The sequence below is a fragment of the Lissotriton helveticus genome, chromosome 3_1 (genome assembly GCF_964261635.1).
Source record: "Lissotriton helveticus chromosome 3_1, aLisHel1.1, whole genome shotgun sequence".
In the NCBI taxonomy this organism is placed as follows: Eukaryota; Metazoa; Chordata; class Amphibia; order Caudata; family Salamandridae; genus Lissotriton; species Lissotriton helveticus.
The window spans coordinates 114,806,498-114,829,976 of NC_136061.1; the positions used below are offsets into that span (position 1 = coordinate 114,806,498).

At 45.3% G+C, this 23,479-nt stretch overlaps 1 protein-coding gene across 2 annotated transcripts in view; it reads right to left on the reverse strand.

Moving 5' to 3' along the window:
- The window catches only part of KIAA0753 (KIAA0753 ortholog), a 235,297-nt gene that overhangs the window by 155,055 nt on the left and 56,763 nt on the right, over positions 1–23,479 (reverse strand). For both annotated transcript variants that reach the window (XM_078679332.1, XM_078679331.1), the window contains exons 4-5: positions 9,188–9,294; positions 6,202–6,264 (exon numbers count right to left, since the gene is read on the reverse strand). In XM_078679332.1, the coding sequence (XP_078535458.1) occupies positions 6,202–6,264; positions 9,188–9,294 (170 nt within the window). The remainder of the gene's footprint in view (positions 1–6,201; positions 6,265–9,187; positions 9,295–23,479) is intronic.

Here is a 23,479-nt window from a genome sequence, read left to right on the forward strand (position 1 = left end):
CGCTGGGAGGGCACCAGGTGAGATTTGGGTACATTTATTGAAAAACCCAACCTATACAACAACTGAGTTGTGACTTACAGATGATGGAGCACTTTCTCCGGAGATTCTGATTTGATCAGCCAATCGTCCAGATAAGGGAATACCGGAACCCCTGACCTTCTGAGATGTGCAGCCACCACTGCCATCACCTTGAGGCGCAGTAGTAAGACCAAACGGAAGGACCGCAAACTGATAGTGCTGCGATCCCACCGTTAAACAGAGATACTTCCTGTGCGACTTCAGAATGGGGATGTGGAAATACGCATCTTGCAAGTCGATCGACACCATCCAGTCTTCTTTCAGCAGCACTTGAAGAACCTGCGCAAGGGTGAGCATCTTGAACTTCTCCTGCCTCAGGTAAAGGTTCAAGATCCTGAGATCCAGGATTAGACGAAGTCTGCCATCCTTTTTTGGGATCAGGAAATACCGGGAGTAGCACCCCTGACCCCTCTCCTGCTCTGAAACCACCTCTATCGCACCCTTTCGGAACAGAGCCAGGACTTCTTCCTGCAAGAGCAGCAGGTGGTCCTCCGCACAAAAACCTTGGCAAGGAGGGTAATTGGGGGGAAATTCCCGAAAGGGAAGAGCATACCCATTCTCCACGAGATTGAGAACCCAAAGATCCGATGTAATCAATTCCCAATCTCGAAGAAAATGGGTAAGCCGTCCCCCCACTGGGCCCACATGATCCGGCCCACATGATCCAGAATGGCGGATCTAGGGCTGCTTTGCTGTGGTGGCAGGGGGTTGGAAAGAGGTAGAGGAGGAGGCCTGACGACCTCTAGAACGAGCTCTTTGCCTGCCTCTGTACGACTTGTACAGCATATTTTGCTGCTGCTGCTGAGGCTGCCTGTAGGTCTGAAAGAAGACCTGCCAAAACATCTGAACCTCTTCCCTGTAGTACCTCTGGACTGTAGGCCCAAAGATCTCGCTGTCGCTCTGCTGTCCTTGAACCTTTCTAAAGCAGCATCAGCCTTCTTTCCAAACAATCCTGACCCATCAAAGGGCAAATCCATCAAGGCAGCTTGGACATCCGCAGAGAATTCAAAGGATTTAAGCCATGCCGCTCTTCTTGTGGCCACTGAAGAACCCATCACTCTTGCCACCGAGTCAGCAGTGTCCAGACCACTCTGAATGACCGGTCTAGCGGCAGCCTGAGTGTCAACAATCACCTCTTGAAAATCCTTCCTATCCTCCTCAGGAAGCTTTGGAACCAGCTGTTTGACTGAATCCATCAACGCATGGATATAGCGTCCCATTAGACAAGATGCATTAGTCGATTTGATCGCCATGCTTGCCGAGGAAAATACTTTTTTAGCAGCCTGGTCCTGCTTCTTCGATTCCTTATCCCCAGGAACCTGTGGAACAGCGCCCGCAGATTTTTTTCGAGCAGGCCGCCTGCACAACCAAGCTCTCTGGCAAGGGGTGTGGATAAAAAGTCTGGGTCACCAGGCGCCACCCTGTACCTTCTTGCAACCGCCCTTGAAACATCAGGGGCTGTAAGCGGTCTTTTCCAAACCTCAGATATAGGCTCCGCCAAAGCATCATTAAAAGGGAGCATAGGCTCGACCACAGAGGTAGGCGAATGAAGGACTTCAGTCAGTATATTAGCTTTATACTCAGCAGTTGGAAGTATTAAATTCAACAAGTCTGCAGCCTTTATTATGACCACGTGATAAGGTGTAACATCCTTAGAAGGGGCGTCAGAAACAGAGGCCAAATCCCAATCAGGGGACAGTTCAAGACCACTAGCCTCTCTCAGATCATCGAAAAGATCCTCTGAATCCTGCAGCTCACCCTCTTCCATTTCTGCATCACGATACCTCTGCTCTTCCAGAAGTCTCTGTGCCTCACGCCTCGACCTCTCCTTCATGAATGAAGTCGACGGATCCGGAATCGACTCAGTCGGAGCAGGCGTCGAGCCCGAAGCCAGAGGACCAGACCGCTGAACACGAGGTCGGATCGGATTCGGCATCGGCGTCGAGGGTATCGGCGTCAAAGGTCTTGGCGTCGAAGGCTTCGGCGGTGCAGAGTAAAGCCAAGGCATCGGAGCCGGCATAAATGGCATAAAAGGGGCAGGAGCGTAAGTCTGGGGGATACCCAGATTGTATGCTAATGGACCCGTGGGACCAACCGGTGCACCAGAGGGGTACATAGCTCTTGAATACACTCCATACATAGCATTCAGGAACTGAGTAGGGTCCTGACCTGGAGCAGGAAAAGCCGGATAAGAGTCCACAGGCTGCTCTCGAGGGAGCGGAGTCTTCTCGACTTCGACCTCCACCTCAGGCTGATGCACCGGGGTCGACGAACCGCAGGCAAAGGAGCCTCCTCTTCTCCTCCATCTTCTTCTTCATCTCCCTCACCCTCCTGGTCAGAAGAATGAGTCGGAGCCGGAGAAGGATTCGTCATCGGCTTCGGTGAATGAACAGGCGAAGCTCGCCTTCGGAGACTTGAACTTCCGGAGTCGGAGCCTCCACATCCTTGCGAAGTAACTTCACCTGCGACTTCGGTCTCAAGCTCGAGTCCTTCCCAGAGTGATGACGAGACTCATGAGATCTCTTCTTGTGCTTCTTCCTCGATGACTTCGAAGCATGCACCGAAGACGACCTTGAGCGCGACTTCGAGCGAGACCTCGACCTCGAACGACGAGTCCGTGACCTCGACCTCTTCTTGTCCTTCCTGCTCTTCAACTTTGCAACAAGGAGTTTCGCCTCCCTCTCACGGAGAGCCTTAGGATTCATTTTCTTACAGGATGAACATTCCTCGATGTCATGGTCCGAACTCAAACACCAAACGCAGCACTCGTGCGGATCTGTAATAGACATCATCTTGCCGCACTCTCCGCAGGGCTTCAATCCAGTCTTCTTTGTGGACATTTCGACACAAAGAAGCAAAAGGACACCGAAATGAAACAAACTGTAACAGAGTTACCAACAGCTACAGAGGATCCCTAGAAACCGTTAGCGTCGACGACGTGGAAAAAAGGGAACAGATGTCATCACGCCGGCGTGGGCCTATTATGGAGTCGGTGACGTCAGCGGAGTCGCACGCGGTGTCGTGCCTCTGTGACGTCGACCACGTCGGCGCAAAGCTACAAAAAGAATTTCCGAATGTTGCTGACGCAAGGGGATATTCACAAGGTGAGGAATCCACTGGCAGATGTATCCATCAGAAAAAAACAACGCAAATGTGGGCACCAGACTTCTGGTTCAGTAAGATACAATTCCCCAGGTATTTTGTCGATGCCAGGTGCCTTGTAGGGAGTTATTTTAGATAGAACACTACATACTTCTGTGGCAGTGAGAGGGGAAAACATCTGGAAATCATCCTGGTCCAAGCCACTCATGTGCGGGCCAGTAACAATATTTACCCAATACTCCTGTCTCTCCTGCCCATCAAAAATGGCCGAAAATGCACATTCCATGCTTCAGCCGTAATATTTGGCTCAATGTTGGTCATTCCTTCCCTAATCCCAAAGGTTACTATATTCCAGAAGGCTCTGGAATGTTTACACTTGAGGACCTGGGGGAGAGAATCCTATTTAGCCTGGTCCCAGTCTATTTTAGCCTATTTAATAGCATCCCTATACGTAACGAGCACACTTTGGGTCTGGCTCTTGTCCTTAGATTTTAATGCAGATATTAAATTGGTTTTGGTCTTTCTACATTAGCCAGTAAACCATGATGGGATAGTTTGATTATGCCCTCGGGACAGTACTTCCCCAAAAAAAGCATTTGCAATGCAATAGGTCCCGCAATTGCGAGATATTGAGATTTTGGAATTGCAAATGATGATGACTTTTATTTATGTCTAAAAAACCTGCAGTAATAAAAGGCATTGTCGTTTACAATACCAATAGGTTAAGGTTTCGACAATGCGAGACCTATTGCATTGCAAATGCTTGTTCTTTTAAAGTAAGTGAGCCCTACACAACATCCCCCCTACTACAGCTTTACATCCTTGAGTCTACCTGTACTACAACTTAGGTGGCATGCAATTCCCAGGCAGAATACTGCTCTGCTCAATTCTAACTGTCCTAGTGTTTCCACTCCGAGATTCTTGGGGTGGGATCATATGACCAGATTTTACCATCCAGAAAATCTAGCCATTACAATTGTTTTAAGATTTGGCTACAAGAGCAGCAGTGTCCTGCCCCGGTCCACGCTCTTGACTCTAACTTACCGCTTGCTCAGCACAGGTGGTAAATGTGATTGGTAGCGCCCACAGACTTGGGAATTCCCCACAGAATATAACAGAGAAAATAAATGGGCCATGGTTTCTTATTATTTCCTTGGGGAATAACTTGTGATAGCCAGATTTATGTGTGGGGCTATGAGTCAGTAATGTTATTTCCAACCACAGGTTATCCCCATACATCAATCTTAACTACTGGTATTCAGACCTAATTGGTGCTTCGAGGTATTCGCCATTGTAGTGACCCTTCCGTTGAAGGCATCTTCTAAGTTGTCTTTGTAAAGTCTTAATCAGATGAAATGACTACAATGAAAGACAATAAAAGCAAAGAGTAAAAAGCTGAACCGATGAACAAAACACTGAATTATTAGACAAAGTGAAGGGAAGATACCTTTTAGCGTCTGTTCACAGTGAATTTAATGAGGTTATTTCAAGGCATATTGCACAATCATAGACAATAATTTTCTTAAGATCATTGTTCTCATAAGCTTTGATAAGAAACAGTGCAGCAAAGAGCTTCCATGCCAGAGCCAGGATTCCTGTACTACCAACACCTTGTATCTCAATAGATATTTTCGCCTGGTCCGTACAAGATTTAGTTCACGTGGACCGCTTCATGCCTGTAAACATACGTTGAGGGAGTCACACAGAGTATGCTTGGCCAACAATATAGAGTCTCCAACAATAAACTGAGCGTATTGTTGGGCCAGGGATCTTACATTGCACCTTCTTGCATCTACCTCCACTAGGGTAGCTTCAGTGTATATGACAATAAAGATGAGATCCAAGAGCTTAAAAACAGCAGAAAAGTTTGACAGCAGGAGTGAACACATACTTTTAATCTTCTACCGCATTTCAGCATCATATTTAGCTGCCAAGATGCACCAAAACAATAGTTTTCCGTGCCCCTGTAGCTTTCCAACTAACTCATATAATAGTTAAATACCAATTGAGTAGTACAGAGCCTATTACCAAATAACTTCAGCCAATAGGATTAGGCAGATTAAAATAATAAGTTCTACACCTGAAAACGACTTTGTGAAAGCAATACAAATTTAATTGTGTGCCCTCATGCTTACTGTATTTTTAATTCGTAAAATATCATTTTCAGCAGGTCTATTTTTTGTTTTTTATATGGATCGGTACTTAATGAACACCAGACTTCTAATCCATTTTGAATAATAAAAAAACAAATCAGTCAAAGCCATTGATATGCAAGAAGGCCAAAATGTGTACAAATATGTATTAGAAAGTAAATGCTAGTACACAACATCGGTCTGTGCCCAGGAGCATTTGCAATGTAAGCAATTTGCTGACAACTTTTTAGGAATTCACAATGAATACCAGGAGTACCTTCTGAATTATCAACATTGGAATGTTTCCTGGAATACTTCAATGTAGAAAGTTTACAGAATTTCCACTTCATGAAAAATTGTACACAAGTAAATGATGGCCTAAGTGTATGAACACATTTTTCATCCACAGGGAAAATATATTTTCCAGTCCCCAAAAATCGTTTCTCATAACCCAATTAAATATGTTCACTTCCCTTTCCCACTCTGGAAAAGTCATTCACTCCTACCTTTCAGAGAAAAGTTGTATGTTGTTTAAAAATGGCTGAAACCTCCAGTAAGAGTGAAACATGTGAAAACTTACAAACTTAAGAGTTTGTGGATGTACGCCTAATTAATCAGGTAGTACATCTAGAAATGCTCAAAATCCCACCTCTAAAGCTGCTGATGTATGTTCCACAAAGTCCCACCAATCCGGATACTATAAATGAAGTTGTGGAGTTTTTGCTCCTAAAGTGCTTTTATTAGTTACCCAAGTGCCTCATAGTTGCACATAAAGTCTGTGAAGCGAGCCCTTAGGGTCTTGATGATAAACAGCATATGTGGATGATGACCAGGTGTTTTGAGTAAGTTACTAAGGAAGAAACATATCATAGGAATAACAGCATCTTACTTTCTTTGTATGTTTTATCTTTTGTGGGCTCAGTTTTTCCAGATCTTCCTGAATTTCTTTGACCTGTACATTACAAAAAGAGAACAATAATATTAACTAGAAACTTGTGAAAATGCATGTTTGTCTAAATCTCCCAAATATACAAAGCAAAACTGTTGTAATTATATAAATGAACACATCAGCTAATACAGTAGTAAAATAATATACTGTGACAGTGATATGATCTCCTGAATACTTCGCTTCACTTTGAAGAGCATGAAATAAACAATGATCTTGTTAGCCTAACTGCCATCTCATCATTACTTGTGTATTCCAATTGGTCATTCTAAGGACCAGATTTTGGTTGCAGTGGGTTGAAATACGTTTCTTATTAATGTGTACCACCTTTACCATTGCCTTATTTGTGCAAATCTCCTTTTTAATTCTGCTCCAATAGGCAAACAATTGCATTGGTATTAATGGAATGATACATGGCCAAGACATGCAAAGAAGTTGAAATTTTCTACATCTGGAAAAAAGAGCGTTTCCCCTGCTGTGCATCATCCCACATTACATACTGGTGTAAGATGCAGTGTCTGTTTAAAGTAGATCAATGCTTAACAGAAGGAAAAGGGTTGGCTTGATATTTCTATGGCATTAATAACCTTTTGCTTAATGTATTGACTCCACATATGAATTATTCTGATCAAGCATACAAGAAATGTACAAACAAACAGAATTTGTAAAATGAAATCCTCAAGCATAGCAATTTCAAGTCCTCCCTAAAAAAACTCGAGTCTGAAGTCTAGAACACTTAAAGTGAAATAAGCAGTAACGTTTTTCAGGCATCAACTTAGCTCTTTATCATCCACAACATCAGCAGTGCAAAAAACTGCTGAAGAAGACAGATTAGAACATCCATTGCAGAGTAAAGGTCTGCACCCGTAGCAGTTCGAGATCAGCATCTAAATCGCGACAGACTGTCACAGTTGATGTACGAATGACGTATGTACAGACATATTGATCAGTTGCATTTGTCTACTACTTCCCCCAGGTGGGCACCATTACCCAGTATAGCCACACATAGCAGGGGTAGTAATGCTGTATGCTATTGAATAGCTTGTTACTAATTCGACCAGGTTTAAAAACTATATAACTAACACACACACTAACACACACGCACACACACACACACACGCACACACACACACTAACACACACGAACACGAATATTATTTGATACAGTTTATAATGTCTCATTACAACCTTTTCACTACATCCATTCATTCTTCTTCTTTCCTCTCCCTAAATTATTCAATCTACCGTTTATCACTGTGTACCATCTCCTTGAGACCATCCTGGTTTCTTTGGTGCAATGGATTCGAGCATGCATAGTAAGCCCTGCTCAGACCTGCTTGGCAGATGATTTACTCCTACCCATAGCTTGTCTATGTTGTTTTCTATTTCAATGCAAGTCGTACCATTTGCAGATCAACAATAATCATCAATGGGCACTGATGATGTGCCAGACTCGTCCCCAAGTTTCAGCAGGCGAATAATTGCCTGGACACAGAATAAACAGAGGTTTCTAAGCTATAGTAATAGGTAGATCAGAATTCCATAGATCTGCTGATGTAGAGTTTTATTTCACAGCTGCCACATGCATGACACGACAGAGTGACTTTTATAAGCTGTCCTATTAATGCTCAAGAAGTCCGGTTTTGCAAACAAATAAGGCTTAATGAACTCGATTTCAGATAACAGTGATCCAAAGCATTGGTATTCCTTTCATAGAGAGCAAGTCCTCATTTTTACTCCAGGAGTTTGACAGCACTTGACCCCCACCCTCCCCTTTTCGCCTCCCCAAAGTCCTGATCGCATAAAGATAGCATTTATCCCTTTTGAGGCTCTCCAGCCTGCAAGGCGCCATTCATCAAAATACCATTTTCACTCAGAGTATGGTACCTTTATATTCCACATGCAATGCTATTTTTTTAACAATGCTGTCTGAGATTATAATGTCTCCACAAACAAGACATGGATCTCTAAATTGGGAGGGAGTTCCTCCAGACAGCTACAAGACTCCAGCTGCCCTGGAAGACCTGCCAGGATAGCCACCAGCCTTTAAACTAAGCTCTTTACATCCTCAGCTAAAAATACAAAGATTTGCTTACAGAGATTTAGTTCTGGGCCACAAACTTAAAATAATCTATTGGCAGTACCTTCATTGTTCATCCATAACACTATTAGTATATCGTACAAACAGGTGAGGTCTGTCAGAGGTGGAGCAAAAACAAATATCACAAGAACCAGAGGCGTAACTGGGAAATGGCAAGGTGCATTCGGTTGAAGCACTACATGTTGTGAGTTTGGTAGTACTGGACTAAAGTGTCTTTTGCCAATGTGTTTTACTAGATGCATTAAAATACAGTGGTCGACAATGTCAAATCTAGTTCCTTCACATGGAGGTTATTCAGAAGCAACAACCAAATCAAAAAGCTATTGTTGCCCCAGCTATCTTTGGCCGGTTAAAAGCCAGCCTGCTTGAAACGGATTAGTAGACATGGGGCCTGCTACGATTTTGGCGGTGTGGCGCCGTGTCCGCCCCACAGCCACCCTGCCAAAGCCATGGTCAGACTGCTCCCCAGATTAGGAATTTCCTCTTGTCTGGCGGGCTGGCGTTTGGCGTGCCTGAAAATGGACAGCACAATGGGAACGCCAAAAATGGTCCCTCCACAGTATTGACTGAAAAGTTTATGCTGTGCTGGAACCTGGATACATGCACACAGGGGGCATGTGTTCTGCCCCTCGGCATGCATCCTCATGGGAAGGACAGCACGTTTCAAATTAATCAAAAAATCATTTTCACTCAATCAGTGCAGAAAAAGCATGTGTCACTGCCCAAGATAGGAAAATATATATGGATGCATTAGAAATGATCACTATGATTACACTCCATCTTTCTTAACACAACTTCTAAGTTGCCTATTGTGATTTAGTTCCTCACCTGTTGCTGAAGTACATACAGCATCCTGGCAGATCGAGCGCTTTGTTCTTGCCTCCTAATTCGACCTCTGCGTTCTTCATCTGGTTCCAAAATTTCTTCAGTTCGATCTATAAAGTAGAATACAAATTAATACATATATATTACTTTAAGTCTGCTAAAATGCATGTTTTCAATGCTGCATCAAGTATCATTCATTAAATTGTCGGGGTTTTGCTTTTAACATTTATTTCTGTAAGAATCCATGTATCCTACACTATTGTTGACAAACTATCATGGAGCTTGGGATTGTTATACTGTGTCTAAGATTCAGGCATTCTCATCTTTTAATGCAGTTTTGTTTCAATATTTCATTTCTTTTAAAAAAGAAAACCCACACTGGAGCGGGACCGGGTTCTATAAACAAAACAATGTCAAGAATTTCCAAACACGAGGCTGTATATCGAATGAACAGACTACTGATGCATAAACTGCACAGTCAGACAACAGTGGTGATTCACCTCTGGCATACAATCACCAAGGCCCTGGACTGGAAGGGCAAGATGACACAAGCAACACCGCTCTGGGACACAGCGGCTTTGGATTACCTGGGGACACAACCAGGTTTTGACAAGTGGGATCTTACTGGCCAAGCCCGGGTTGGCAATTTATGGGATCGAGGGGATATCATGCCCTTTTTAGACCTACAACAAGATTACGAATTGGCCCCCTCTGAGACCTTTCGTTACCTGCAAATATAAAACGCACTTACAACAGCTGCACTGAGAGGGACAGAATTCCCTTGATCATTGCTCCTAGAAGACAGACTGATAGACGAACATACGCCACGCAAAACCACATCCCGGACATATAAAAAGTTGATCAATAACGTCCCTGATGCCCTGTTGTAATTGAGAGATAGGTGGGCTTAGGATTTGGACGGTCTGGAAGATGACTGGATGGAGGCCCTAGCATTCCCAAGAGAGGTGGGCATCCGGGCACGATTCCACCTTGCCCAACTAAAAATATTACACCGCTCTTACTATGGACAATGCACTATGTTCAAAATAGGCAGAGCAACTGATGAATGTTGTAGGAGTGACTGTGAACTGATCTGCACTTTTTACCACACTATATCGAACTGCCCACTGATACAACGGTTTTGGGACTGGGATGTAGGCGTTCACTATGCAGTAGCACTGTTACTACCTCTGCTAAATGGTGTTTAATCAATATTTGGGAAGAGTCTGACCTTAATCACATGGAGCATTCATGGGTTACCTTGGGGCTGAGTGTAGCCAAAAGAAACACTGCACGACTCTGGAGGGCGGAACAGGTGCCACAACTGATAGACTAATGCAGAAAAAACAAATGATGGTCGGAATGCTGAACAATGTCGAACACTCACCCCCAGCACAGAGATATAGGCCTAAATCTATTGTTTTTTGGCTCATCTCAGTTTGGACTTGTCCATCTATTGTTCTTTTTACATTTGTCACCTTATGTGGAACAGAAACGCCCAGGAGTGGGTCTGTGCTCGCCATGCCACTGGAGGCCTGACACGTTTTAAAGGGCTACTGCAGTGGGTGGCGCAAGGAGTGCTGTAGGCCCTCCAGCAACAATCGGAGGACACTAATCACACACCTCTCCTCAAAAACCCATTGCCCCCACTCTAGAGGCTCCTAAATCCATGCCACTCCCTACGCCTCCCGCTGCCTCGTGCACCTTTCCTTTGAAATGGTGGTTGTCGGAAGCCATAGAGCAGTTTATAAATTTGAATGTGCACTTTCTGGCATCAGGCACCTTCCTGTTCCAAGGATCAGTGCTGCTGGATAATCTGCCAGGAGACAGGCTGTGATTTGTCAGAGTCTCCAACAGTGACAAATCAAGGATCGAGCAGTATTTTTGTTACAGGTACATGTTCTGCTTGTCATATTTTGGGGTTTGGAACGCAATTGTTTGGTTTTTTTGGTTGCAAAATCTGCCATTCCAGGCTGCAAAATCTGCCATTCCAGGCTGAAAAATCCTGGAGGAAGGGGGTTCTGTAAAAAGTTCTTGGCTAAAACAGGTCTAAAAAAGCCAAATTGTCTTGCATTGCCTGCTACCCTCATGCCTTTGAGAAAGAAGGCAAGAAAGACACAAACTAAGAAGGAAGGTACGAAAGAAAAAAATTAAAGTAAGTAAAATACGGAGGAAAAAAGGAAAGGAGAGAAAAAAGGAAAACAGGATAGTATAGAGGAAAAAAGAAGAAAGGAAGGCAAGAAGGAAGAAAAAAGAAGGAAAGAAATAAAGGATAGAAAAAAGGAAAGAAAAAACAAGGAACAAAGTAAACAAGCATTTGCAATGGAATTGTTCTCGCATTAGCGAGAGTTTAAGCTGTTGGCAATGCAATAGCTTAAACTCTCGCAAATACGAGACCTATCGCATTGCAAATATTTTGGGGGGTTTTCACTAGCGCCCATGCTGCACTTTCACATTCATAAAGGCCACGCCCCTTTCTTTAGACAAGCCGCGTCTAAAGAAAGGGGCATGTCCGACATTAAAAGAAAACCGCAGCATGGGGGGTTTGACAAAAATAAAACATCTGTTTGTCAAGTTGACAAACGGATGGCTTTTTTTGGTAAAAGCGCCTATGCCGTGTTTTCACTTAAACGTCGGCCGTATACCTTTCTTTAGACGCAGTTTGTGTAAAGAAAGGGGCGCAGCCTCTATGAATGTGAAAACGTTCATGGGCGCTAGTAAACAAAATCAATAAATAACCGCTGCTGCTAACTGCGGACCACGCTGCCAAAATTAATAAATTAAAAAACGCAGCTGCTATAGTTAAAGCAGACTGCCATTAGTAAAAATTCAAATAAAAGCGGGTGGGGTCATGCGAGGTAATGGGTGGAATACGGGAAGAGCATTAAATAAAATAGTGCTCACCTACTTATAAAGCAGACCATGTAAGAACACCAGTAAAAGGTCCAGTCGTTATGGGAGGTAACAAATGCAGACAAAGCGGTACCTAGGAGGGACTAACAAGCCGAATAACAACTCGGTAGCCAGCATTTACAAAGGACAATGACACAAGCCAATTAAAATATGGGTGGAGAGTGGGCAGGGCTTCATAGCCTTACTCCGCTACTGCAGGTCTCGCAGCAGTGCATCCGCTGCCCAGGCTCGACTTAAAAATAGAAGAGAACAAGCATTTGCAATGCAATAGGTCTCGCAGTTGTTAGAGTTTGAGCCATTGGCATTGTAAATGGCACTCCCTTTTATTTATGTGTTGGTTTTTAAAACGTAAATAAAAGCCATTGTCAATTACAATGCCAATAAGTTAAACTCTCGCAACTGCGAGACCTTTGGCATTGCAAATGCAGGTATATCTTCAAAGAGTAGCACAGTACTCCCAATTACAGCAAATGCACCACAGAACTAACTTGAAGTATTAGAACGAATATGTGTATGTGCCTGAGGGGCAGTTAAATAACACTGTTAGGGGACGCCTTGACAGAGAGGCGTGGGAGGTGGGCTGGCATGTACAGGGAGGGAAACATACATTAATTTTTTTTTAAATGACAAGAGAACAATGGGAAAACACAGAGGGGGTGGACAAATACAAAAAATTCTACGTTGGATCTAGTCTTATTCCTACGCTGGATATTCCAGCCTTAATAAGACCTCGCTTCAGCCATGCAGGTGGAGAAACCTTTTAAGAATCTGAGAACAACAACACCTGTTCGTAACTGTTGGAAAACACATAAGTACAGAGAATACAGTCTCTTAGCTGTATCCAACAAAGTTTGTCAAATCAAACTTCACAACATCAACAAAACAATTTAGAAGCTACATTTAACATTCCATCTAAGCATTACAATTCCTATCACGGTCCGTTAGGTTAATAAAGTGTTTTATTTATTATCACAAAAATGATTATCCCCAGTTTATTCGGCAGAGAGCAGGGCCACTGGAATTATGCCATTTTGCGGTTGTGGTGTTTTCTGCATAACTAAGGTCCATCAACTGCTGGATTTGCCGCATATTAACAAAAATAGACTAGCACTAAGGGAGGCTGACACCGGGGGGACAGTCTGAGGCCTGGAGTGCATGCTCAAGGAAGGGTGACTCTTATTACCAGTGGGGAGCTGGAGTGAGAGCTCTGGGAAAGGGGGCGGGAGGGTGTGTGGGAGGTGAAGGGCTGTTACGGTCAGTTGGGGTGGGGAGCCTGTCGATTGTTGGAGCCTTCGCTTTGACTTGGTGCAGGTGGGTACACATGGCTCAGGCTGATTAGGGGACGGGGCAGTGAATGTTTGCCATGCGTGGGGAGTGTGTGGCAGTGGGAGCCTGAGATGTGAGGAGACCCCGTGGATGGAGACGCTAGTTAGCTGGCTGTGAAAAGACGGACAGTGCCAGTGTTGGTAGGTAACTGCCACAGTCTATTAGTCGGGCCGGCATTTAGGGGGTTTGGAAATGGGGTTGCTGCAGGGGGGGGGGGGGGGGGGGAGTTGAGGAGGCGGGAGGGAGCTTACCTTCCATGTATAAAGTGCACAATGGCTATTCGATTAATTAAACATGTGCACCTCATATCAGCGAGCCGGGGCCTCGCGGGTGAGGGGGGGGGGGGGGGGAGCCGCCGCAGGTGTTGGGACACTCACACGACCGTGGTGCACATGCTGACTGTGAAGATGACGCAGAGGCCCGAGAGCACCGCCATGAAGTCCGGCATGTTGGCGATGGGGCGGGCACGGTCCTTGACACTCCACCGCTGCCCCGACGACAGGAAGCTTGAGAGCCGAGGAGGAGAGCTGCCGCCTCCCAGGTCTGGCCCTCCCCGCCCCGCCTCCTGAGCCTCGGCGTGCCGCTCCCGACACGGGCCTGGCATGGAGGCTGTGTACGATGCAGGAAACAAAGGCAAACTACAAAGAAATATACGTAAGGTGTGGTGGAATATGCATGCACCAGCAACATATAACAAGATGTTGTGAGCGTGCACATGGCCTTTCCCGGTGCCCTCGTGAAAGTGAAACCGTGGCAGAGCACGAGAGGAGACGCGCGCGTTCACAGCGCATGTCTCCTAAAGCGCGCGGTCACAGCCATTGTCTGCAATGGGTTTGGTAAGCTAGTGCACCTCTCCTGTCTTCACTGCGCGAGCTACCCGGCGACAAAATGTCTCACTACGCGAGCAGCTCATGCGCTGCATCGGTAGCGAGACCTAAAAACAGAAGAAAAGGAAGGAAAAAGGAAAAGGAAGAAGAAAAGAACAAGGAAAAAGGTTTGCAACAATAGATGGAGCACACCAATTAGCTTATATTCAAAGTTCATGTGAGCTGATATGAAATAGCAGCAGTCAGATAAACAAGGCAACTCCAAAGTAATTTACAACAGCATTAGCAGCAGATGGGAACTGATTCATCAGTTATGCGACTTGTGGTTACATCAAAAGCATTCTGCTATCACAAAAACAATACTAAAGTACTTATAAACTAAAAACAAAAACAGCGGCACTGAAGGGAATTACCTTGTGTACAGATGTGCTCCCTGTGAAAGAGCAATATGCAGTCGCTCAAAGTAAAGTTAACCAGTGGCTCAAGGAGGCTGACCCATGGCCCTTTGCTTTAGTGGGCCGAAGCAAAATGTGAATGACAATAGACCAATGGATGAAGAGGGGTGTCTGAAAGCGCCTCTATCTAAGTATATTATCCATTTATTTTTGTCAAATCAAAAAGGTCTCGACTAATGTCAGACCTAAAACAACTTCAGTTACACCCTTCATAATTACCAAACTCAAACTTGGGAAACTGATCCTCCTATCAAGCAAAGAAAGATAGCTACTCTAATCCTAAGTATGAAGAACTATGTGTAATATTTTATTTCAAGGAAACATTCTCAAGATGTCAAATCAATGGACATAGGCATTATCAAAGTGCAGACCAAGTTGCAGTTGCAAGAACTTTTGAAATGGTGCACACAGTCGTGGACTAATCAGCATAAGGAAATGATTACATGATAGTCCACCAAATGTCATATCTGAGGTCAGCTCATGGCCCTACTCCAGGTTACTGGGTCACAACTGGGATTACCGTCAAACATAGATCTAATCAGTAACCTCAAAGACAATAAAAAGGATAATAAATCATACAACAGTACTGATAATGTAAACCTCAGATGTCAACCTTCAAATGAAGATGATGCACTTCTTTGGTAGAAATACTGAAGTGAACATTCTGGAAATCTAAAGGGATCATCCAGGACCCTACCTGCATCGCCCAAAGGCGTGACCAAGCATAACCATGTAGAAAGTCTGCACAATGAAAAATGTATTGAGATCTTAAAGGCTTAACAACAGCCATGGTCTTTTTTAGGGGGGGAAAAACTGACGGCAAATTTCAAAGCATTTTTCAATCTTCCATAATTAGCTTAACTGCTCCAAGAAGTGGTCTTTGAATTTAATTCTGTAGATGTCATCTGAACTCTCAGGACGACACGAGGAAGGGACTACAGAGAGCTTTAAGGCATATCCATGCTTCATGATGATAGTGATTAGTTCAATTGTTGAAGATGGAACATTAACTGCCAGGGTGCATTATCAAAGACTTATGTTCCCCTATGTAGGCAGTCATATTAGGGCAGACTGGAAGACTCCAGAAAATCTTACTGAGTGCAAACAGGCATGACTGTGCAAGGTAAACGCAAAAGCCCCAGAGTGGGTATTAGTGCCAGCTGAGTGAAGTCTATATTTCCGAATTTGTTTGGAAGTGTCATAGCTGTATTTAACAAACTCAGACAAATAATTGGTCTTCATGTAATTTCAGAGACTAATTCTATACAACTTCACAATTTTCTACAGGGCATTTAAATTGCATCTGAGAAGATGGCATTGACGGTGCTTGATAGCAAACTGTTTCAAGGCAAAAAAACATAATACCTATGGAGTTGAGATGATTGGACAGTCAAAACAAGAAGGCTTGGCAGAATCAGCAAATGAATGCTGCATGTATACTAACCAGAAGCACAGAGCAGTTTAAGAGCTCAGCCAGTCCGATTGTCACAGTGAGGGACACTACTGAAAAATGGAAAAGTTTATAACAGTCATAACAGTCTCTCCTGCTATTGCAACCCACAAACAATTCAGGCCAGCAAAGACATGTATTTTTAAGTTTACCATATGAAGCAATTATGCAAATACACGATCGGTGAGGGAAGCTATGGCGAGCAACGAGGCCAAATCTCTCCGGCCCAAAACGTATTTCTACTACCTGAAAGGAGTAACTTTGTTGAAAATGCAGGGTAAACAAGATTCGGTAGGACGCAGACATGCCACTATGTTTTCCTCACTTTCCATTGGGGCAGGCAGCATTTTTGTTTATCGGATTCAACATTTATTTTTAACAGAAGCCCCATTCAATGTCATATATCGGTAATAAAAATTCACATTTTGCATGGCATCTGGTCTATCAGGGTCAATGAAGAACTACATTTGTGTGCGGCTGTGGGGCTGGAGAGAACAAATGGGAGAAGTTTGGGGGACGGAGCAGGTGCCCTCAAAAAACAGCAACTGTGACGAGATAAGGACAAGATATACAGGGCTGTTTACAGAAATGGCGTAAAGAGCGAGTGCTTGTGCGAAGTGCTCAAAATCAATGTTAAGAGTAGTTCCAAAAACAGGTGCTTTACTGGAAGCTATGGATGGATAGAAGTAATTGATCCCTGCTCTTGGGAGGGCTAAACACAGGAAGAGGTAGGGCACATGCAAGCTGTGAATAAATGGGGAGAAAGAATAGGAGAGTGACAATAGAGCCAGCAAATGGGAAGCCTGTGGGTGGGCTGAAGCCCAAAAGGTATACACAGCTGTCTAGAGCCCAGACTTTACAAGCATTTGTAATGCAATAGGTCTCGCATTTGCGAGATTTTGAGCTATTGGCATTGCCTTTATTTATGTGTTTAAAACACCTGCAATAATAAAATGTTTTGTCATTTAACAAGATCAATAGGTCAAAGTTTTGAAAATGCAAGACCCATTGCACTGTAAATGCTGGTTTACAAAAAGGGCTTGGAGCCCTCCCATAGCTTACCATTTGTTGGCTGCAGCGTCCCTCTACTTTGTAGCCACCTTAATTGGATGTGCTTGCCAAATGTAATTTTCGGTACTTTCTGTGGAGCAGGGACCAAGTACAGATTAATTAAATTTAATCAGTGCCTGTCCGCTGCTCATGTGATGATACCATTTCTTACCCTCTCCACAAACTCGACCCAATCTGAAGGTAATGGAATGATTTACATTAGCACCAGTTTACCAGGCTTTATTTACAGCCAAACCTGAAAACACTGCGCTCTCCTTATTAGCAGACGACCTTCATATTCATGCCAATGTAAACAGATACCATGGCACAATATTTCGGCTAATCGTGCCCGGTTCTCAATAATAGGTTAAGCGCTATCGCACGCCTCCCATATAAATTACATCTAACATGGGAATGCGCGAGAAACGAACAACTTGAATCACGAAAGGCATGCAAAAAAATCATGTCAATGGACATTAATTATTGAGGTACTATTTCTTCTTTTTCCTCCCACCCATTCCTTCTCTTTTTTGCCACCTTCATATTGTGGAACTAGTAAACAAACATGTTTTTAATAATGGCAGATCGGTAACTGTATCCGATTCCTTTACATCTGCATGTGTAAAGTTTAATAATTACTGCTCAATTATATCAATTTTTGTTTGCATTCCTTGCCGCCTTTTCATTTTTTAAATTTCTATTATGTGTTGGTTATGAGCGGACACAATTGAGGACATTTCTGCTTGCAAAGCCAATGCCTTTATAACTCATGGTTGTGTGCGCTAGAACCATTAATAAATTGGTGCCAATGGAATAGCTCCTAGCAGAGGAGACGGTATTCGCTTTTCACTTTCAGTCTTTGGTCCCAGGCTGGTTTATTTCATCTCGGTTAACGGTGCTTTCCAGCATGCATAACGTAACCACTTCATGGAGGAGGGCAGTCCAGTCCCAAGGCGTCTCATTTGTAGAGCAATCTCTCCATGCTTGTGTATTTTCTCTTTTACATTCTGAAGCATGGCGAAGCTTACAAGCTTTAGTGAATTGGACCCTGTGTTTTTTACCATTGTAATACACAGTTAAAACGCCTCGAGCCAGTCAGCATGTGCCCAGCAGTGATTTAATTTTCAGAGCATTAGCATTTTGAGGCCATCTAATGGATAGTCAGTAAATATAAATGGGCGGAATATGGAAGTCCACGCTGAATTTTAAGAACTCTGATGGAAGTAGACAAAATACATCCAAACATTGGGCACCAGTGTATAATTTAACCATGTGCAGAGAATACAAGAAGAACATTGTGAAGTACAAATAGCTTATTTAGTCCCGTTTACTTTCTCCTTTGCGTTTTACAACTTGTGTTTCTGCATTTCTATCTTTACAAGTACCAGGATGCCAAGCTAACCTCACTAGACTCGCACCTCTCAGATGGCGCGTGACCCTGGAGATGTTTGAATGTGTGAGTGCAACACCATTGTATTTTATGTAGTGAAGGAAGCTTTGGATTTTCTCCGTAAATCAGCTACACTAATGCAATGTATGTGTGTCTGTGTATTATAGATAACGGTGAAGTTAGAGAAAGAAAAGTGTTATTACATAGCGTTTTATTGCTAACTTTACTTTTAACCGTACTGCACAGCCATGCTGCTGTATGACATAGCTAAAACACATTGACACAGCCAATGCTCTCATATAAGCAAGACCTATGGGTTTTGCCAATGCTCGTTTAAGATGGTCTCTAACACCTCACCGTGATATTACAAGGGGCTTAAGGATTTCTGTTACTCTAGGGAAAATATTTTTTTTTAACCAGCTGTCTAGGGCAATGGCTTAGTGGATATTTTTCCAACAGTTTGGGCTCTGATTTGTGCAAGGCAATGGAGAGCTGTGACGCGGGGGCTGCAGGTTTAAGCAGGAGAAATGGAAGGTTAGCTGAATAGGTGGTAGCTGGTGTGCACTGAGGTATCGGGAAAACTCTGCAGAAGCTGGATTCTGGTAGCTGTTGAGGAGCATTAGTAAGATCTGCAACTTGCTCTAATGTTACAGTTGCAGCTCGGTCCGAGAGTGAAGTGTAGTGCTATAACTGAGATAGGAGTTGAGCGAAGAAACCTGCATCGCACACTCAGGCTTTAAGTGAGCTGGTTCCCTGTTTCAGGCCGGAAGAGATTTAAAAAGGACATTGAATGTGTCCCTTTCTGGCCCTGTATTCATGTCCTTAACTAATTATGTAAAAACGTTGATCGATTTTTGAATATACAGCAACAAAACGTTTAAGTCGTTCCTGCTTACTTTTTCACATGCTTTACTTAATCCTGAATTCCCCGAGAGTTAGCTTTTTCCAGAAGGCTATGTTAATTTTTTCAGGTTGTTTTACTTCTTTTAGGCAGCATATAACTCTTGTCTAGTACATAATTTGATCTGAGTTTCATCCAGGTGTTTCTACTTGGCCACAATTGAGTTGCGGCTGAAGGCAGTGCCAGTTTCTCTCAGTGCCTATCAGTAGGATAAAAGGGTGTCAGATTACATCCAATCCTTGGCATCTCTGCAAAGGCATTGAGCAATGGTCAGTTGTTGTATGCAAATGTGTGGGTAGGGTGGCGCTCTACGCAGATGTTAGTGTGTATATTTAAGTCATATCCTTAATTATATAGGCCTGTTCCTTTCATGGCTCCCACTTTATTAATCCCACTTTAAACCCAGCGCACAGTGATGAATAATAGACGAGCCAGATGAACTACAGTAGAGGTCCTAGTCAACAGCCTGCTCTCCTGTGGAGAATGTCGTGCGGGCGAACACTCATCTACCGAGATATACTGCCATCAGGCAGAGACTCCTTTCCACTCATTATGGGCAAAACGCCATCCAAAGGGTGCGCAACGGCACGTAAACTGCTGGTTTATAGAGGAAATCGATAGTAATCGTGGTGTTTGTAGCAGTCTAGTTGCTTGCTCCCTAGGAGCGGTCTCCCCCGGAAGCACCAGCTAACTATGTATCACTCTCTGGCCAGGCGTGGCCAGAGAGCATATGTTAGAACTGGCTATTTCTGGTAGGCTAAGGCTGACGCCAAAGCCAGGCAGAAACCACCATTCTAGTCAGGGCAAGGGAGTCACACGCCAAGATAACCCCTGCTCACCCCCTTGGTAGCTTGGCACGAGCAGTTAGGCTAAACTCTGAGGCAATGTGTAAAGCATTTGCGCCAGCACACAACAGCAACAACATACTAGGCACACCACAAAAGGAACTCCACACAAGGTTATATGAAAATAACTTCTGTATTGTCAAAACCACATCAGATAGAAATCACACATGTACATTGTGCCAACTGGCACGGGCAATATTCACAAGGGATTATTCACAAGACAGGGCCACATGGGCCACTGTCATAATCAGCACTTAGTAGAAATAGAAATACTGTCAGAAATTAGAATAAAAGGATATAAAATCACTGTAGCACAAATTAGCAAGAATAGCACACAACCAGTAACTACTGGTAACAGGTAAGTACCACCTACGCAACCCTAACCACCTTAGGAGAATGACACGCAGGGGACCAGGACCTCTCTAGGACCACCTGTACTGGAAAGAACAACCACCTAAGAATAAAATACATTTAGGGGTATCAGCAAGAACACATTACACATGATGCATCAAACATTCAGAGGTGTAGGGAAGGAAAAACACATGATGCATCAACCAACAGATTCAGAGGTGTAAAATCAAGGACGACACATGATGCATAAAAACATTCAGAGGTGCCAGAACCTAACTCAATAGTGCAAAAACACATGATGTCCAAAAACATTCAGAGGTGAAATAAAACCACACAATTGAGCAAAACTCACATAAGCCACTACCTGTGGCAGTCCCTAGGCCAACTGGCCTTGTTGGGGCTAGGACGCCCTGTAGTCCAAAAGTCAGGGGCCTGAACGGTGCAGGTGCCCACTACTTGCTGGGCACCTGGGAACAATCACAAGACCTAAACGGTGCAGCTGCCCACTGATTGCTGGGCAGCTGAGAATCATCAAAACTGCGACAGGGCCCTCACTGGCCCTAGGACAGAACTGCACCAAAATGTAGGGGCCACACAGGCTCTGGGCAACCCTGCGCAGAACGTTGGAGCCACACAGGCTCTGACACTATGTGTCCCCAGGGCCCTCTAGTGAAGGACAATGGCCCCCTAAATCACGCTGGAGCCTCAGGGGCTCTGACCCAAAATATGCCCTCAGGGAGCCTCTCGGGGCTCTAGACTGCGTTGGGGCGACCCGCTGCCAACTGGGGCCGCCCTAATTGCACCGCCCTCACTGTGCCACACGGGGCTCAACTGGATGCCCCCATTAGCCTCTCTGGACTCGCAAAACAAAGGTACAGCTGGAGCCTCTCGGGGCTCTGCACGAAGGGCGCCTTGAACCTTCCGTGGCTCGGGAAACAGATGCGGCGCTGTGAGCTGGAGTCCCCCCTCCCGGGGACTCCCAAAGATAAAGGTGCTCTTTGAGCCTCTCGGGGCTTTCAACCGCATCGCGGAGGAGCGGCCCGCTGCCACGGGGCCGCTCAAACACTGCCTTGATCAGGCACTGCCGCCCGCGGAGCTCCCCGCCTACTCCCAGCCCTTTGACACTCACCGGGCTGGTCGGGGGGGGCTCCGCTTCACTCGCGGCTTCCTCTCCTCTCGCTGCAGGGCTCCCTCCGCTCACGGGAGCCCTGTCGACCGGCCGCCATCTTTCTTCCTCCTTCCCCGGGCGCTGGCCAATCCCAGCGCGGCTCGTCGGTGCAGCCTCCAGCACTGCACCAATCCCAGCGCGGCCTTCCAGGGCGAGCCTCCCGTGGCCCACCAATCACAGCGCGGCATTTACTGAGGGGGCTCGTCGCTCTGACCAATCAGGGCTCTGCTCCTTCGGTTTCTCCTTCGGCAGTCCCGGGCAGCGGCGGTGGGAACACGGGGCAATGCCGGGTGGGCATCGGCTTCAAATAATTAAGTAAAAACGGGCAAATAAGCGGCAAGGTCCGCGGCCATACGAAAGGCAGGGTGGGCACCTGCCTGGATCATAAAAGCGCTCCCAAGCGTTATAACAGCAGAATAAGCGCTCCCAGGCGCTAGGGGCAAGAGCAAAGCGCTCTCAGGAGCTGGAAGCTACAAGTCAAGCGCTCCCAAGCGCTTAGGCTTCAACAAGCCTGGGTAAAGGCAAGAAAAAGGTCTCTGCAGGAAAATGCAGCTTCTCCATGCTGCCAAAGGTCCCAGAGATTCCAAGGGGCAAAGCAAAGTCCCCACAATCAGCCCAGGCAAGGCAGAGGGGTCCCCCAGAAGTCCTCCAGGCATCCAGGAAAGTCCATCAGGTGTCCAGGGGCTGGGCAGGGCCCAGGGATTCCCCTGGGCCCAAGCAGCAGCACACCCCTGGCAGGATTCAGGTCAGAAACAAGAACATTTTGGAAGGGGACACATCCCCTTTTTAGGTTTTGCCTGGCGAAAGCTGAGAGCGCAGCTTTTTCGCGCAGGTGAAAACCTAATGAGTATAGATGGGGAGACAGGAACGGCCCCCGTCTTTCATTGGCTAGCTCCATAAATGGAGGCTAGCCATTGGAAGACGGCTCTGTCCGTCAATCCCGGACCAGATTCGGGGGCGTTCCCGAGATTTTTTGGCTTTTGGCTACGTCAGGCGAAAGCCTGTTCTCGGGAACGCCCCCGAATCTGGGCCGGCATTGACGGCACCCGGAAGAAGTCCAGGTGAGTGCTTAGGAGTTACCGAGGCCGAGATCGTTCTCCTTAGCCCCCGCTTTTGTGGCCTAAAAACTCCTGGCTGTGAGCGCCTCTGCCGTGAGGTAACCCTGCTGTGTTCCACCGACGCGGCCCGGGGCCTGAGACTGCCCTAGAAATCGCCGCCCGCATCTCCAGAGCCACGGAGACCAAACCGAAGGGGCAGCTAGCTGATTGGTGGCTGGCACGCAGGAGCCGTGCTCTGATAGGCTGCTGGCACGAGGGAGCCGCGCTCCGATTGGTCAAGGAGCTCTGTCGTCATCGGGGGCTCGCCTCAGGGCCGCGCTGGGATTGGCCCATCGCTCGCAGAGGCCATGTGAAGCCGTCCGTGATCCCTGAACCACCGAGGGTTCGCCTTTTACATTGGCTTGTTCTAAAAGCTGCAGAATTTCTGCACATAATTACACTAACAAATTAAAGTGTTTCACATTGATGCCCAACCATTGCAGCAGTCTTGGAGTCAATGATCCTTAATTAGCAAATTCTTCATGCAGTGGGCTTTGTCTTGAAATCTCGTGGGAGTGTAAG